At 47.4% G+C, this 17,203-nt stretch overlaps 1 protein-coding gene across 1 annotated transcript; it reads left to right on the plus strand.

Moving 5' to 3' along the window:
- Window positions 1–467: 467 nt before the first annotated feature.
- LOC311129390 (uncharacterized protein) lies at window positions 468–4,338 on the plus strand. The gene is made up of 6 exons (XM_084161674.1): window positions 468–865; window positions 1,842–2,160; window positions 2,775–2,831; window positions 3,008–3,132; window positions 3,293–3,443; window positions 3,569–4,338. The coding sequence occupies exons 1-6, from the start codon at window positions 635–637 to the stop codon at window positions 3,679–3,681; spliced, it is 996 nt and encodes a 331-aa protein (XP_084017800.1). The 5' UTR covers window positions 468–634; the 3' UTR covers window positions 3,682–4,338.
- Window positions 4,339–17,203: the final 12,865 nt, after the last annotated feature.

The raw sequence follows: 17,203 nt of genomic DNA on the forward strand, positions 1-17,203 counted from the left end.
TGTAATGTTTGTCTGTAAAATGCCTGGTTCCACATTCCCAGAAAGTTTGCTTACAAATACTTTTTGGTAATGCACAGTTTAGTTTTGCTATGCATATTTTTAAGAGGCAAGGGTTATTTCTGCACTTCCTTTTTTACTTAACCATGTAAGAGTCACCATATTTATACCCTTTCCTCTTCCATGACACACTACGTATGTTTTGACATGTTTTAAAGCTTGTCATATCAGCTGTGACTTTAATCTGGATCAGATGTCTCCCTCCCCTGCTGTGCCCTTTCAGACTAATGCGCATGGAGAGAGCAGAGTTTGTCGTTTGGAGTGGGGTTAGACAGAGCGTAGATGGGTAAAATGTGGGTGAGAGTGGTTTGGCTGGGCCGTGATCAGAGCAGGAAGTTCTGAGTGTGGTTAATCAAGCGGAACAAAGGAGGGAAGCTGCTGCTCTACCCTTCCTTATACAACATTACAGTACAGTCTTCAGACTGCAGACACTGAGACAGGAGAGAAGGTTAGACTGAAGAGAAAGTAACATTAACTAAAGGCTAAAGATCCAGCATTGCTAACCAAAGAGGAGAGCCCTTCAGAAGGCAGGTCATGCAGCCTGTTTGACTACAGAGGAGGCTGTCTGGGCCCTGTGATGGCGTCTGCAGGTCCAAATCCTGAGGGTGGTGGCCCTGCTTCTGGGCAGGAGTCTGGGGGTCGGAGGCTGTCCTGGCCGGTCCTGCTGCTGACCCTGGCAGCGGTCACCTCCTCATCTCTTTCTGCTTTGTCTCTGTACCACCTGGTTGCCCTCAGAGCCGAGGTTGAGGAGCTCCGGTCAGAGGTCTTCCGCAAGAGAGAGGAGCAACAAGAGGCCAGGCATGGAGAGGTAAGAGGTTTACATGTTCAAATGTGATGCTGCAAATCGGCATGCTGACTGCTGGAATGTCCACCAGAGCTGTTGCCAGATAATTGAATGTTCATTTCTCTACCAAAAGCCTCCTCGAATGTCGTTTTAGAGAATGTGTCTGTATGTCCAACCGACCGCAACCACAGACAACATGGATGGTGTCGTGTGGGCAAGCAGTTTGCTGATGGGGTTATGGTGTGGGCAGGCATAAGCTACAGACAACGAACACAATTGCATTTTGAAGGAGTGTGCAAAGTTGTCATCAAGGCAAAGGGTGGCTACTTTGAAGAATTAAAATCTAAAATATATATTTAGGATTGTTTAACACATTTTTGGTTACTACATGATTCCATATGTGTTATTTAATAGTTTTGATGTCTTCTACTATTCTGCAATGTAGAGTATATTAAAAATAAAGAAAAACCCTTGAATGAGTAGTTGTGTCCAAACTTTTGACTGGTATGTGTATGTATATGATGTAGAAACTGGCCACTAGGGGCAATAGTGAGCACTGTTACCTTCAAGTATGCTTTGGTTTTGCTAGGGTGTTGTGGATGGGTGTAAGCATCTACCGCTGGTTGATATTTTTATTTTAAGCTTATCCCAAACCTTAACCATTCGGAGTTAATGCCTAACCTTAAGAATTCTGAGTTAATGACTAAACTTAACCTTGGAACGATACAGAGAAGTATCCAAATACTTTGAAATTTGACGTTTGGAACAACTTCCAAATTTAATTTTTGAGAAACATGGATGAATGTCTAATTCGGACATGAGACTATGAGAGCTTGTTGCGATTTGAGAAGGGCGTTCCTCCCTCACTGCTTTTGCCTGTTTAGGTCACGGGCCGATAGCTTGTTGTAGTTAATCGTACTCCCTCATTGTGAGACATCTCACTCATTATCAGAGAACCCGGGTTACGAAAGTAACCTTCAGTTTCTGATGCATTACCCAGACACTGCAGCAGATGAGCAGCAGCTCCAGAGCCAGAAGGAGCAGCCCAGACTCTCCACACCCCCCTGACTCCCAGCCCCATCCACACCCCCCTGACCCCCAGCCCCATCCACACCCCACTGACCCCCAGCCCCGTCCACACCCCCCTGACCCCCAGCCCCATCCACACCCCACTGACCCCCAGCCCCGTCCACACCCCCCTGACCCCCAGCCCCGTCCACACCCCCCTGACCCCCAGCCCCATCCACACCCTCCTGACCCCCAGCCTGGGCTGTCCTTCGTCAGGAAGAGGAGTGTGGGCACAGGAACTGAGAACACAGGCAAGACTTCCAATACTATTCAGTGGGACTGTTTGTGTCTGTTTGACATGTTGAGATGGGACATATAGCACGTTAGAAAAAGAGAAAAATATGCACATCAAACTTATCTGGTGCAGGACAGAAGAATGTATCAAAGAAAAAAGAAATGTCCACAACTCTGGTATGCTCCCATGGTGATTTAACCTGATGAAGATCCAACTTGGATCGAAACGTTGTCTCATTGTGCGTCTGATTAAATCACCATGGGAGCATACCAGAGTTGTGGACATTTCTTTTTTCTCTCATATAGCATGTTGTCACTGTCAATGCTGTGTTATTTTTAGCTCGTATTCTGTGAAATGGGGCTGTTGCTTTGAACACTGAACTGAGTTATTTCTGGCAAGCTGCACAATTTCATGATTGTAATCTCTCTTTCTCTCTCTCTGTGTTTTTGTCTCTCTCTCTCGCTCTCTCCCTCAGTGTGTCTCTCGCTCTCTCTCGCTCTCTCCCTCAGTGTCTCTCTCTCTCTCTCTCTCTCTCTCTCTCTCTCTCTCTGACTAGAAATAACTCATATTGTACATGGTGAGGTTATTGAATCGATACAAAACTGTCCCTCTGTCTTCCCCTCCCTCTAGTGTCTCAACCTTGTCTACAGATGCTGGCAGATAGCAACAGGAAAACATTCCAGAAAGGTACTGAAAACCTGGAAATGCAGTCATTGACTGAAATACTTAAGTTGACTGAAGGACATACAGACTGAGTCTAGGTAGTTCATCATGTTTGGATTGACTCATGCATGGTTTGCTTGTCCAGATTGGTGATGTTTAGATTGACTGATGCATGGTGTGTGTGTTCTGTTGTTGTGCAGTGTTTGCATTGGAGCCTTACACAGGGATCCCCTGGCAGGCGGGGCTTAGGAGAGGCTCCGCCCTGGAGGCAGAGAGTGACAGCATCCTGGTCAGAGAGGAGGGATACTATTTTGTCTACAGTCAGGTGAGAGCTAGTCTCCTTCAGGTGGGAAATAGGTGTATCACATAGACAGCTCACAAGCCCTAACTCTCCCCATTTCTCTCCAGATGTGCTGCAATAGTGTTCACAATAGCTAAAAAAAACAACCGTAACTATCATTCCCCCCCCCCCCCCCCCCATGCAGGTGTACTACATGGACACAACCTTTGCCATGGGTCATGTGGTGATTAGGAAGAAGAGGAATGTGGTGGGAGATGAAGCTCAGCATGTCACATTGTTCCGCTGTATCCAGAACATGAACCCTGTCTACCCATACAACACCTGTTACACAGGGGGTGAGTCTGTCTTTGTGGGCATGTGTGAGTGTCTGCACATTTGTGTGTGTGTGTGTTTGTGAGTAGGTGTGTGAATGTACGTGTTTGTGTGCTGTTTCTGAGTGTGTTAACTGTGTTCTCTGTAGGTGTAGTGAAGCTGGAGGTCGGGGACAGTGTGGAGCTGTTGATCCCTCGCTCTACAGCCAAAGTTTCTCTGGATGGAGACTCCACGTTCCTGGGGGCTGTCAGACTGGCCTGACCCTGACCAGGGGAGTTGGACTGGGGGGACTAGGGGATACAATCGGCATCATGTGGAGATGGACACCGCTGGGACTAGAAGTTTTGATCTGGTGGATACTGGTGGTGGTGTACAAGATAATTATTTTAAATGAACTATGGCTTGTGGGTCTCATAGCAATATGATCTATTCTACTATGATGCCATCTGCTTTACAGTGTGACTGAGGGACGGACGGACAGACTCAGAATCCTGGCCTATGACTGGAGAGCCTGGCTGATGATGATGATGATGACGACAGTGGTGTCACCCTCTGTCACTGTGTGTGATCTGAAATGTTTGAGGCTTATACTGGCAGGTGTCTCACCATTCACTCATAAACTTCTTTACACATGTTATGATCATATACAGTACATAGACAGTCAAGACACAGTCCCAGCCATGACTACCTCTCTGTCAGAATTCACTTTGATGACAAGATGATGATCATTTTGACCACCTGCATACTAATAAAATAGGCCCTTTTTGTATTTCATTGTGTTGTATCCTGTCTATAACAATGTTATTGAATGGTGTGGAGTGAGTTGTCATCATTCTACCAGAAGGGAGCAGCAGCACTCAATTAATTGGTTTCCCAAGCAGCACCTGACCATGTATTACAATAAATGCAGTTAATCACTATGGCTGGTGGTAATGATAGTGATGTCATCCCTTCCTGAGAGGGGGTAAGTTGTACCACTTGTGACCGCCAGAGGGAAACCTTCCCACAGGAAACAGCAGTGTAGCACAGAACAGTACTGGCACAGATAGAATAATGAGACTGTCACGACTTCCGCCAAGGCTGTCTCCCCTCCTTGTTCGGGCAGGTTTCGGCATTCGTCGTCACCGGCTTACTAGCTACTGCCAATCCCATTCTCATCATTCCACTTGTCATGTCTTGTCTTGTCAATCACACACACCTGGTGCTCATTCCCCTAATTAGTATGTGTATAAGTGTTCCCTCTGTTCCCCTTGTCTTTGTGAGTGATTGTTTCATTTTGAGAGCGAGTAGCTCGGTTGAGCTACTCTTCCATTTGTTATTGCCAAGGTGGAATATTTCCCTTGTGATAGTTTTGTTTTGACGCTTGGTGCTTTTTATTTATGTAAATGGTCGCTGTTGTGCCTCCTTGACTACGGTGTCTGTGTCGTTAAACAATTTCAGCTTCTCTGAAAAGTGTACGCCAAAGAATTTGAAGTTATTGACCGTCTCCACGGCGGCCCCGTTGATGAGGATGGGGACGTGTCCAGCCTGAAGTCCACAATCAGCTCTTTTGTTTTGCTAACGTTGGCACCACACCATCAGAGTGCCTACCTCCTCCATGTAGGCTGTCTTGTCATTGTAGGTAATCAGTCCTACTACTGTCGTGTCATCAGCGAACTTGATGATGGAGTTGGAACTATGTGAGGCCACGCAGTCGTGGTTATACAGGGAATACAGCAGGGGACTGAGGACAAACCCTTGTTGGGCCCCCGTGTTGAAGATCAGTGTCGATGAGGTAATGTTGCCTACCTTCACCACCTGGGGGCGGCCAGTCAGGAAGTCCAGGACCCAGTTGCATAGGGAGGAGTTTAGACCCAGGGCCGTGAGCTTTGTAATGAGCTTATAGGACACATGTAGGCAGGATGCAGGTCTGTATCTGTCTTTTTACTGAAACTCACTAACAGAACTCTCCCAAAAGTAGTGCTGTATGCACTGTGTGTAGTTAGAGTGAAACAAATTGAAATGAAAGGACATGCCTGCACATGGTTCTGCCAATTATGTTAGCCCGCTATGGCTGTATTGTGAGGTGCAAGGAGAAACAGAAGCACTATAACTATGAATGTAGAGGTAGGTCTGGGAGATAGACTACCACACTCCAATAACCTTCAATCTAACTAGACATTTCCTCAACTGCAATGACAGGACGGACACAGATGGAGGGATTACCATTGAAAATAGCTATCAGATCAGTATAGAAAAAGATGGGGGCTAGGTTATACCCTCTAGATGTAGCAGCAGAGTGTGTCTATAATAATGTTTTTTTTTTTGTTGTTGCTTATGCTGGAGGGTATAAGAGATGATGAACCTCATTTGGTGCTTTACATAATCTGACACACACACACACACAACGATAAGGGATAACATCATCCTAAAGCAAGGAGGAGAGGAGACGCTTACTCACTCTGCTGTTCTGCCCCCTAGTGGATTACACAACACAATGCTCCTAGGTGTTTCCATTTGGCCTAGTTCTGCAGTCTTTGGGGAGAGTTGATTCACAATCACAGACATCACATTATCTTTGGTACCCTTCCCCAGATCTGTGCCTCAACACAATCCTGTCTCGGAGCTCTACGGACAATTCCTTCGACCTCATGGCTTGGTTTTTGCTCTGACATGCACTGTCACTGTGGGATGTTATACAGACAGGTGTGTGCCTTTCCAAATCATGTCCAATAAATTGAATTTACCACAGGTGGACTCCAATCAAGTTGTAGAAACATCTCAAGGATGATCAATGGAAACAGGATGCACCTGAGCTCAATTTTGAGTCTCATAGCAAATGGTCTGAACACTTATGTAAATAAGGTTTTTCTTTTCTTGTTTTTCTTTTTTTGCAACTATTTCTAAAAACCTGTTTTCACTTGGTCATTATGCGGTATTGTGTGTAGATTGATGTTTTTTTTTTTATTCAATCAATTTTTAAATAAGGCTGTAACGTACAAAATGTGGAAAAAGTCAAGGGGTCTGAATACTTTCCGAACTGTATAAAATGGAAGGGAGTTCCATGCACTCATGGCACTGTATAATACTGTATATTGCAGCTATTCAGACAGCAACTATCATCTTCAGTCACTGAAGATGTGTTGAGGCATTTTCTTAAATACCGGCCACTTATAAAATGTTAAACCTTTTGTAAAATCTAGGCCCATGTAGCATTATCTATCAATCATACATAGGGCTGTTGTGGTGACCGTATTACCGCCACACCGGCGGTCACGAGTCATGAAGGCAGTCAAATTCCACGTGACCATTTAGTCACGGTATAAAGGCTTTTCCAAGCTCTGATGCTGCTGATGGTCAACTTGCTAACTGCCTGGTACTCAGCACTCTATTGTCCCTCTAATCACTCTGACATCAATGCAAATGTCTTTGAAAATCTAATTAAACACTTCATGAGAGCTCATGTGGTGCAACATTTCTATAGGTTATGCTATTGCATGAGAAAACAGAGAGATGACCTCTACTAAAAAGAGGAGGATCCCATCAGCTTTCTATATGCTAGGCCTACTATTCTTTTTTTTCCTAAACTTTCCTAATATTAAGCACATTGTTTATCTTTACAACAGGAGTATAGCCTACCTAGCTGGCGTGAAAATGAACCACGGGAAAAGTGTCCCTCCATTCACTATCCATTCACTATTTAAGTGCATAGATGACATGTATTTTTTCCCCGCTGCCACTGTTTTGAGACAGGTGTATGATAATGGTTCATTCTAAATCAAAACAAATTTCACACATACATTGTTTAGTATATGTAAAGACAAGATAATCAAGAATAGTCTGATGGGTGACAATATTAGCCTATCACTTGTGAATGATGCCCAGCTTAAGGCAAACAGCACATACTTTTTTTTGCATCTTTTTCAAATCATCGTCGCACACCTCATGTAGCCTAGCCCATAGGTCTATATGTTTTGATAAGGTTTGTATCATAACTAAAGTGGCCAAATAACTTCTTAAAATGAAGCACATTAATCTGCTTTACATGGGGTTTAGAGCCTAACTGGCATACATTAGCAGCGCGTGAGTTTCAAGTTTGGGGAAGATAATTTTCACCATAAAAATGCACCTTTATAATATTTGCGGTCAGTTTTGATAATGGTATTTTCCGGCTAATGGAACATTCGCGCTTATAGCCTACTGCCATGTGCGCATTGCTGTGCTTATAATGTGAAGAAAAAGCCTAATAGTTTATCAACATTTTAAGCAAAATGTTCTGTTCTGTTGCGTCAGCCACATTGTGTAAAAAATTTGTTTTTGATGCTAGTGGTTGTATTAATTTGGGATCTATTGCATCCCACAACTATCCCAGACTATGTTTGGAATATTTATTTCTCGCACAGAATAGAATAGGTAAACTTTTGTACTATGGGGGATAGTAGATTGACATAGGCTAGTGCTTTTGCTGTTCGTTAGGCCTGCTAATCTTGTTGGCTGACGAAAAGTAAATGTGGACAGTTCTTCCAAAATCTTCAATATGCACCACACGCAGTTGCGTCCCCGATGTGTCTGTCTTCACTTGTAGCCTGTGAGAAAGACCCGATCTCGTGATGGAAAGCCATGTGAGTGAGAGGTGCTTAGGAGCGCGCAGAACTCAGGGAGAACGGCACAAAGCAGCACTACGGGCCCAGGGCACAACGGCCAAAGGCCGCAAAAGGCATGGATTTTTTTCGGGTGCATTACGGCCACAAAGTGGATGCCGCCATGAACTTCGAGGTGTTATCAAGTGCTTGTCAAATTGTGAATGAGAGACTAAAGAAGTGTGTACAGCCTGCGCAAAAAAAATTAAGCAGAGCTTATGACTTTCAATCGACTTTTTTCAAATCATCATTAGAGTCGTGCAGCCTTACAATGTATTACAAATCTAAACATATAGCCCAACGTATGTAGAACAACTAAAGTTACATGAATAACTTTAAATTAAGCATATGGGAGTAACTATTTCTTTGTTAACCGCTCAACACAGAATAGCTGCATGTGCCCACTCCCTCAAACTCAAATCGTTTGGAGAAAATGTTTATATTTTATTCAGCTTTGTTAATACTATAAAATAATGGAATTCTAAGCAAATCTTGTCTGCTAAATGAACTAGTGTAGCCCACAGCCATTTGGCATAGCCAGATCAGGACCTAACATAAGGACAACTCAGAGTATGCTATTCTGTTCTTCTGAAATTGATTAAATTTTCTTCATATCATGCTTCTTTAGACCTGTGTAAAATAAATAATGGATTTATTGTGTAGGTGTAGGCTATATTACATGGATTTATTAGACTTAAAATGTAGATGTTCCAAAGGTCTGCATCAGTGGCTTGTAGACTATGTGTGGAAGCCAAGAGATGCTAAATGTGTTTATGTTAATTAACGGTCAATTACCGTTATTTGCTTGGCAATCACCGGCTGACGAAATTTCGTGACCTTCACAGCCCTAATCATACACTTTATAAAGCATTCAACGGTTAACTCTCCTGATATAAATATCAAAGTGCCACAGTTTTGCTCCACTGAGACTGTTTCATCATACTTTGCTATGCAACACTGGATTGTCAGAAGAATTGGGTGACATTTAAACTCTTCTCTTCCTTATACCCTCAGCCAGATATCTGTGATAGGAATTATGTAAACGGTTTTAAAGAGGGCCAACTGACCTGATTATTCTGATAATTATGGTAGTGATGATGATGTTGAATAATGTGTCATGTATCATTAGTAATATCACTATCAGTATGATATTGGTAATTTCTGGTTGTTATAGAGTTAATAATTTTACTGGTTTAGATTAATCTAACTGACCTTATCTGTTTCCTCTATAGGGAAAATATATTCATCTTTAAACTTGGCCATCTTTTTCTCATTATAAAGTTTCTCAGAGTAATTATTTTTCACTTTCACAGACTGTCTGGAGAAGGAGAGATGTGCTGCATGCCTGCTTGCCTGGGGAATCCTAAACTCGGTTCCAGTGTCTGAGAGAGAGGAGACATACCTCTAGGGAGTGGAGAGGGGTGAGAGTTGGGATATTCCAGGTAGAGAAGAGGACAAAGTCATCATATTCCTTATGAGAGAGGGAGAGAGAGAGAGAGAGAGAGAGAGGGAGAGAGAGAGACATAAAGAGAGAGACATAGAGAGAGAGACATAGAGAGAGAGAGAGAGAGAGAGAGAGAGAGAGAGAGAGAGAGAGACAGACAGACAGACAGACAGACAGAGAGACAGAGAGACAGAGAGACAGAGAGATACAGAGAGAGACAGAGGGAGAGAATGAGAGAGCGAGAGAGAGAGAGAGAGAGAGAGAGAGAGAGAGAGAGAGAGAGAGAGAGAGAGAGAGAGAGAGAGAGAGAGAGAGAGAGAGAGAGAGAGAGAGAGAGAGAGAGAGAGAGAGAGAGAGAGATCAATACAGAAGCAAAGAGATGTTCCAACTAATGGTGTCCCCCCCTTTTCAACAAACACACACGCACGCATGCACATGCGCACACGCCACACACACACATACACACTCCCTCTATCTGTGAGGGCACCAGGAAGAGAGAGAGACACAAAGCACCCTGGTTAGTCACCTTAACTGGGCATCCTCTCCTACCCATCAGACCATTGGCATCGCTCCCAGCTACTACTACTCTATGAAAGAGAGAGAGAGAGCGAGCAGAGGGATGGAAATGGGTTCACCATTTTAGAGAGGCTGTCACGGATTCAGCCGAGGCTGCCCCTCCTCCTTGCTCGGGCAGGCTTCGGCGTTCGTTGTCACCGGAGTACTAGCTGCTACCGATCCATGTATCTATGTTCGACTTGTTTTGTCTTAATTGGTCACACCTGTTTCCCATCATGTAGTTATGTCTTCCTTATTTAACCCTCTGTCTCACACTGTGTGTTGTGCGTGTTTGTTCATGTTTTGGTTGTCGTTAGTGTGCGGGTTTGTTTCCCTCCCTGCGTGAAGGTTGTTGTTCATTCTTTTACCTACGAGTAAAGTACTCCTTTTGATTAGCTCTGTGTCCTGCGCCTGACATCGCCTACCGCATTACCCTGATGCCTTGACAGAAACACGCACCATCTACATGGAGTCAGCAGGTACAGCTATGCCAGCCGGATCGATGGAGGAACGCGTCAAACAACAAGCGGCCATGATCCAGGCTCTCAGCACCGCTATGGAACGAGTAGTTAATACTATGGAGCGATGGGAGAGAGGAGGTATCCCTATACCTCCTCCAATTACACCACCACCTACACCGATGTCCATCTCTTCACCATCTGGGTCCAGTGGGATTCGGCTCTCGCTCCCGAGGGCTTATGACGGTACAGCTGCCGGGTGTCAGGGTTTTCTGCTCCAGGTAGAGCTCTACCTGGCAACCATCCACCCGGCTCCCTCGGGATACGAGAGCGTGTCCGCCCTCATCTCCTGTCTGTCCGGTAAAGCGCTGGAGTGGGACAACGCCGAGTGGGGGGGAATAGACGCCACAACTGTAAGCTAGGCGGAGTTTACCCGCCGCTTTAGGGCGGTATTCGATCATCCAACAGAGGGGAGAGCGGCGGGTGAGCGTCTATTCCACCTCAGACAGGGGAAGAGGAGCGCGCAGGAATTTGCACTGGACTTTCGGACTCTGGCTGCCAGCGCAGGATGGAATGAGAGGGCCCTCATCGACCACTACCGTTGCAGCTTAAGGGAGGACGTTCGTCGGGAATTGGCCTGCAGGGACACCAACCTAAACCTGGACCAACTGGTGGATATGTCAATCCGACTGGATAACCTGTTGGCTACCCGCGGACGTCCGGATCAGGGGCCGTCCATTCCATCCCCCAGCACCTCCGACCCTACCCCTATGGAGCTCGGAGGTGCTGCTATGAGGGAGACCGGTAGAGGGGCCGTCCCTTGCACCAACTGTGGCCGCAGAGGACACACTGCTGGTCGGTGCTGGGGAGGGCCTTCAAGGAGTCGAGGCAGTAGGCAGCGCACTGGTGAACCGTCTCAGGTGAGTAGGCACCCAACTCACCCAGAGCTCCCTGTTGCGCATATGTGTATCAATGTTGTCTTTCCCGAGTTTTCTTCTCATTCCCAGCATGAGGTGCTAGTAGATTCAGGCGCAGCTGGGAATTTTATTGATCGTCAGTTTACCCGTAGTTTAGGGATTCCTATTGTGCCGGTTGATGTGCCCTTCCCTATACATGCCATAGATAGTCGCCCTTTAGGGTCAGGTCTGATTAGGGAGTCACAGCGCCACTCTGGATGAAGATGCAGGAGGGGCATGAGGAAATAATTAGTCTATATCTGATTGATTCTCCTGCGTTTCCAGTGGTGTTGGGGCTTCCCTGGTTAACTTCTCATGACCCCACTATTTCATGGCAACAGAGGGCCCTCAAGGGATGGTCAAGTCAGTGCTTGGGGAGGTGTGTAGGTGTTTCCGTAGGGGCAACTACGGTGGAAAGTCCAAACCAGGTTCCACCATGCACATTCTGCCTGAATATGCCGATTTGGCTCTCGCCTTCTGTAAAAAGAAGGCGACTCAATTACCACCCCATTGACAGGGGGATTGTGCGATAAACCTCCAGGTAGGCGCTGCGCTTCCCCGGAGTCACGTGTATCCTCTGTCACAGGAAGAGACGGCGGCTATGGAAACATATGTCACCGAATCTCTGAGACAAGGATACATTCGGCCGTCCACTTCCCGTGTCATCGAGTTTCTTTTTTGTGAAGAAGAAGGATGGTGGCTTACGCCCGTGCATTGACTACCGTGGTCTAAATCAGATCACTGTAAAACACAGCTATCCATTACCTCTGATTGCGAGCATGACGGAGTCATTGCACGGGGCGCGCTTCTTCACGAAATTGGATCTCAGGAGTGCGTACCACCTGGTGCGTATCCGGGAGGGAGATGAGTGGAAGACGGCATTTAGTACCACCTCGGGGCACTATGAGTACCTCGTCATGCCATACGGTTTGATGAATGCTCCTTCAGTCTTCCAATCTTTTGTTAATGAGATTTTCAGGGACCTGCATGGACAGGGTGTAGTGGTGTATATTGATGATATTCTCATATACTCTGCTACATGGGCCGAGCATGTGTCCCTGGTGCGTCAGGTGCTTGGTCGACTGTTGGAGCATGACCTGTATGTGAAGGCGGAAAAATGTCTGTTCTTCCAAGAATCCATCTCCTTCCTAGGACACCGCCTCTCCGCGTCAGGTGTGGAGATGGAGATTGACCGCATTCGGCCGTGCGTAATTGGCCAACTCCAACCACGGTGAAGGATGTGCAGCGATTCTTGGGTTTTGCCAATTACTACCGGAGGTTTATCCGGTGCTTTGGTCAGGTAGCGGCTCCCATTACCTCCTTGCTAAAGGGAGGACCGGTGCGTCTGCAGTGGTCAGCTGAGGCGGACAGGGCTTTTGGGCATCTGAAGGACCTGTTTACTTCGGCTCCGGTGCTGGCTCATCCGGATCCTTCCTTGGCATTCCAGGTTGAGGTGGACGCGTCCGAGGCTGGGATTGGAGCTGTACTGTCTCAGCGCTCGGGTACGCCACCAAAACTCCGCCCCTGTGCTTTATTTTCTAAGAAGCTCAGTGCAGAGGAGCGCAACTATGATGTGGGGGACCGGGAGCTGTTAGCTGTGGTTAAAGCTCTGAAAGTGTGGAGGCAATGGCTTGAGGGGGCTAAACACCCTTTTCTCATTTTGACTAACCATCGTAATCTGGAGTACATCCAGGCGGCGAGGAGGCTGAACCCTCGTCAGGCAAGGTGGGCCATGTTCTTCACCAGGTTCCCAGAATGCTAAGGCAGACGCCCTGTCCCGACTGTATGACACAGAGGAGAGGTCCATTGAGCCCACTCCCATACATCAGAAGTCGTGTCTGGTGGCACCGGTGGTGTGGGAGGTTGACGCGGACATCGAGCGGGCGTTACGCACCGAGCCCACTCCCCCCCCCCAGTGTCCAGAGGGTCGGATGTACATGCCGCTCGAGGTTCGTGATCGATTGATCTATTGGGCTCACACGTCACCCTCCTCTGGTCATCCTGGCATCGGTCGAACAGTGCACTGTCTTAGTGGGAAGTACTGGTGGCCCACTTTAGCCAAGGACGTGAGAGTTTATGTTTCCTCCTGCTCGGTGTGCGCCCAGTGTAAGGCACCTAGACACCTGCCCAGAGGGAAATTACAACCCCTACCCATTCCACAACGGCCGTGGTCCCACCTATCGGTGGATTTTGTGACGGACATTCCCCCCTCACAAGGGAACACCACGATCCTGGTCGTTGTGGATCGGTTTCTGCTGTCTCATTCCTATGCCAGGTCTCCCTACAGCCCTACAAACTGCTGAGGCCCTGTTTACACATGTCTTCCGGCACTACGGGGTACCTGAGGATATTGTGTCGGATCGGGGTCCCCAGTTCACCTCAATTAGCCTTACCTCAGGTTTTCACCCCGAGAGTAATGGGCAGGTGGAGAGAGTTAACCAGGATGTGGGTAGGTTTCTGAGGTCCTATTGCCAGGACCAGCAGGGGGAGTGGTCAGGTTATATCCCCTGGGCAGAGATAGCCCAAAACTCACTCCGCCACTCCTCTACTAACCTTACCCCTTTCCAGTGTGTGTTAGGTTATCAGCCGGTCCTGGCACCTTGGCATCAGAGCCAGATCGAGGCTCCTGCAGTGGATGAGTGGTTTCGGTGCTCGGAAGAGACCTGGAACGCGGCTCATGTACACCTGCAGCGGGCAATCAGGCGACAAAAGGCGAGCGCCGATCGCCACCGTAGTGAGGCCCCGGTGTATGCACCGGGGGACCGGGTCTGGCTCTCGACCCGAAACCTGCCCCTTCGCCTGCCCTGCCGGAAGCTGGGTCGGCGGCTTGTGGGGCCATTTAAAGTCTTGAGGAGATTGAACAAGGTTTGTTATAGGTTACAGCTTCCTATTAATTACCGTATTAACCCCTCGTTCCATGTGTCTCTCCTCAGGCCGGTAGTAGCTGGTCCACTCCAGGAGTCTCAGGTATGGGAGGTTCCTCCGCCCCCACTGGACATTGAGGTGTCAGGTGGGGGGCCTGCAGTATCTCGTGGAGTGGGAGGGGTACGGTCCGGAGGAACGGTGCTGGGTCCCTAGGAGGGACATCCTCGATCCCTCCAAGTTGAGGGATTTCCACCAGAGTCATCCGACCCGCCCTGCTCCGCGTCCTCCTGGCCGTCCCCGAGGCCGGGGTCGACGCACGGCTGGGGCCGCGCGTCAAGGGGGGGTACTGTCACGGATTCAGCCGAGGCTGCCCCTCCTCCTTGCTCGGGCAGGCTTCGACGTTCGTTGTCACCGGTACTAGCTGCTACCGATCCATGTATCTATGTTCGACTTGTTTTGTCTTAATTGGTCACACCTGTTTCCCATCATGTAGTTATGTCTTCTCTATTTAACCCTCTGTCTCACACTGTGTGTTGTGCGTGTTTGTTCATGTTTTGGTTGTCGTTAGTGTGCGGGTTTGTTTCCCTCCCTGCGTGGAGTTTGTTGTTCATTCTTTTACCTACGAGTAAAGTACGCCTTTTGATTAGCTCTGTGTCCTGCGCCTGACTTCGCCTACCGCATTACCCTGACGCCTTGCCAGAGGCAGAGAAACAGAGCAATGGCGGTTAGTAAGCAGTGTGCGATAGGGAGCGCTAGAGAGAGAGAGAGTGGTGGAGGCAAAGCTCAAACAAATAAGGAGAGCTAAAGCTCTTTGATGGATTTACAAACACCAACCGGCTGTGCAAACGCCAATGGAGGAGGACGAGAGGGGAGGGGGAGAGAGGGGGATCGGCCCTCCTAATGGGCGAATGTGTCACGCAAGATGCTCCCCCTCCCTCTCCCCCAAAATATATTTGTGTAGCGCTATGGCAATGGCTGGTGTGTTGGCGGAAGCTGATGTCACTCTGGGCTCAGCTCTCAAAGAGAAATTAGTGGCAGTGTGGAGATCAGGAAATGAAACCTGCTGTGTACTCGCTGAGACTGTACACACACACACACACACACACACACACACACACACACACACACACACACACACACACACACACACACATACACTGAAATCAGTTTTACCTTATTTCTACCAGCATGTCCCCTGTGCAACTATAGGGGAAAAAACTCTAGATCACCTTTACTCCACACAGAGAGACGCATACAAAGCTCTCCCTCGCCCTCCATTTGGCAAATCTAACCATAACTCTATATTCCTGATTCCTGCTTACAAGAAAAAACTCAAACAGGAAGTAACAGTGTCACGCTCAAGTCGGAAGTGGTCAGATGAAGATGATGCTAAACTACAGGACTGTTTTGCTAGCACAGACTGGAATATGTTCCAGGATTCATCCGATGGCATTCAGTCAATTGCTTCATTAGTAAGTGCATCGATGACATTGTCCCCACAGTGACCGTACATACATATCCCAACCAGAAACCATGGATTACAGGCAACATCCGCACTGAGCAAAAGGCTAGAGCTGCCACTTTCAAGGAGCGGGACACTAACCCGGACACTTATAAGAAATCCTGCTACGCCCTCCGACGAACCATCAAAAAGGCAAAGCGTCAATACAGGGCTAAGATCGAATCCTACTACAACGGCTCTGACGCTCGTCAAATGTGGCAGGGCTTGCAAACTATCACAGATTACAAAGGGAAATCCAGCCACGAGCTGTCCAGTGACACAAGCCTGCCATACCAGCTAAATGCCTTCTATGCTTTGAAAGGCTGGTCATGGCTCACATCAACATCATCATCCCAGACACCCTGGACCCACTCCAATTCGAATACCACCCCAACAGTTCCACAGATGATGCAATCTCTATTGCATTCCACACTGCCCTTTCCCACTTGGACAAAAGGAACACCTACGTGAGAATGCTGTTCATTGACTACAGCTCAATACCATAGTGCCCTCCAAGCTCACCACAAAGCTCACGGCCCTGGGACTAAACTCTCTCCTATGCAACTGAGTCCTGGACTTACTGACGGGCCGTCCCCAGGTGTTGAAGGTAGGCAACATTACCTCCTCCACACTGATCCTCTCCCTCAACGTCAGCAAAACAAAGGAGCTGATTGTGGATTTCAGGAGGAACCAGCCTGGACACGCCCCCATCCTCATCAACGGGGCCGCCGTGGAGATGGCATTTACCCTGCCCACTCAATTGACATTTACCCTGCCCCCACCCCACTATGGACATTTATAATTGTTACAGTTGTAAATATGGATTTATTATTAGTATTTTTTATTATTGTTTAATTCACTTCTCTTTTTGACCTGCATTGTTGGAGCTCGGAGCATAATAATCTCACTATACTAATAAACACATCTAATCTAATCTCACACAGTTACACAAACACAAGCGCCTGAGATCGCCAATATTCTTCCACAGCCCCTTCCGTACCCAATCTATCTATGGTCTTTCCAATTCTGTCTCCCTCTCTACCACAATTTCCATGTTTCCCACCCCCCTCTCCCCCTCTTATTTCCCCCCTTCTCCTCTTGGACATGTCTGACTGATGATAGGGGCTAAAGGTGATTCCTGAATCTGGATCATACTCCAGCATGCTCTCTCTTTCTGCGTCATGTTATCACACTCACTCACACACACACAAGCCACCATGCATCATGCATGGCATACAAGCGCACACAAGCATGCACACACACATACACCTACACACCTACACACACCCCTCCCTGCACCACCACACACACACTCACACTGCACTACACTTGTATTTAGGCAGCTTTACTTTGATCCAAAGCAAATCACCATAATCAGGTTGATC

The sequence above is a fragment of the Coregonus lavaretus genome (genome assembly GCF_964263955.1).
Source record: "Coregonus lavaretus genome assembly, chromosome: 5".
In the NCBI taxonomy this organism is placed as follows: Eukaryota; Metazoa; Chordata; class Actinopteri; order Salmoniformes; family Salmonidae; genus Coregonus; species Coregonus lavaretus.

Bases quoted from the DNA above. Each gene is read 5' to 3' on its own strand.
- LOC311129390 (XM_084161674.1), top strand. From the start codon at position 635: ATGGCGTCTGCAGGTCCAAATCCTGAGGGTGGTGGCCCTGCTTCTGGG. The intron at 866-1,841 runs GTAAGAGGTTTA...TGCATTACCCAG, and splicing joins AAGAGGCCAGGCATGGAGAG to ACACTGCAGCAGATGAGCAG. The intron at 2,832-3,007 runs GTACTGAAAACC...GTTGTTGTGCAG, and splicing joins CAGGAAAACATTCCAGAAAG to TGTTTGCATTGGAGCCTTAC.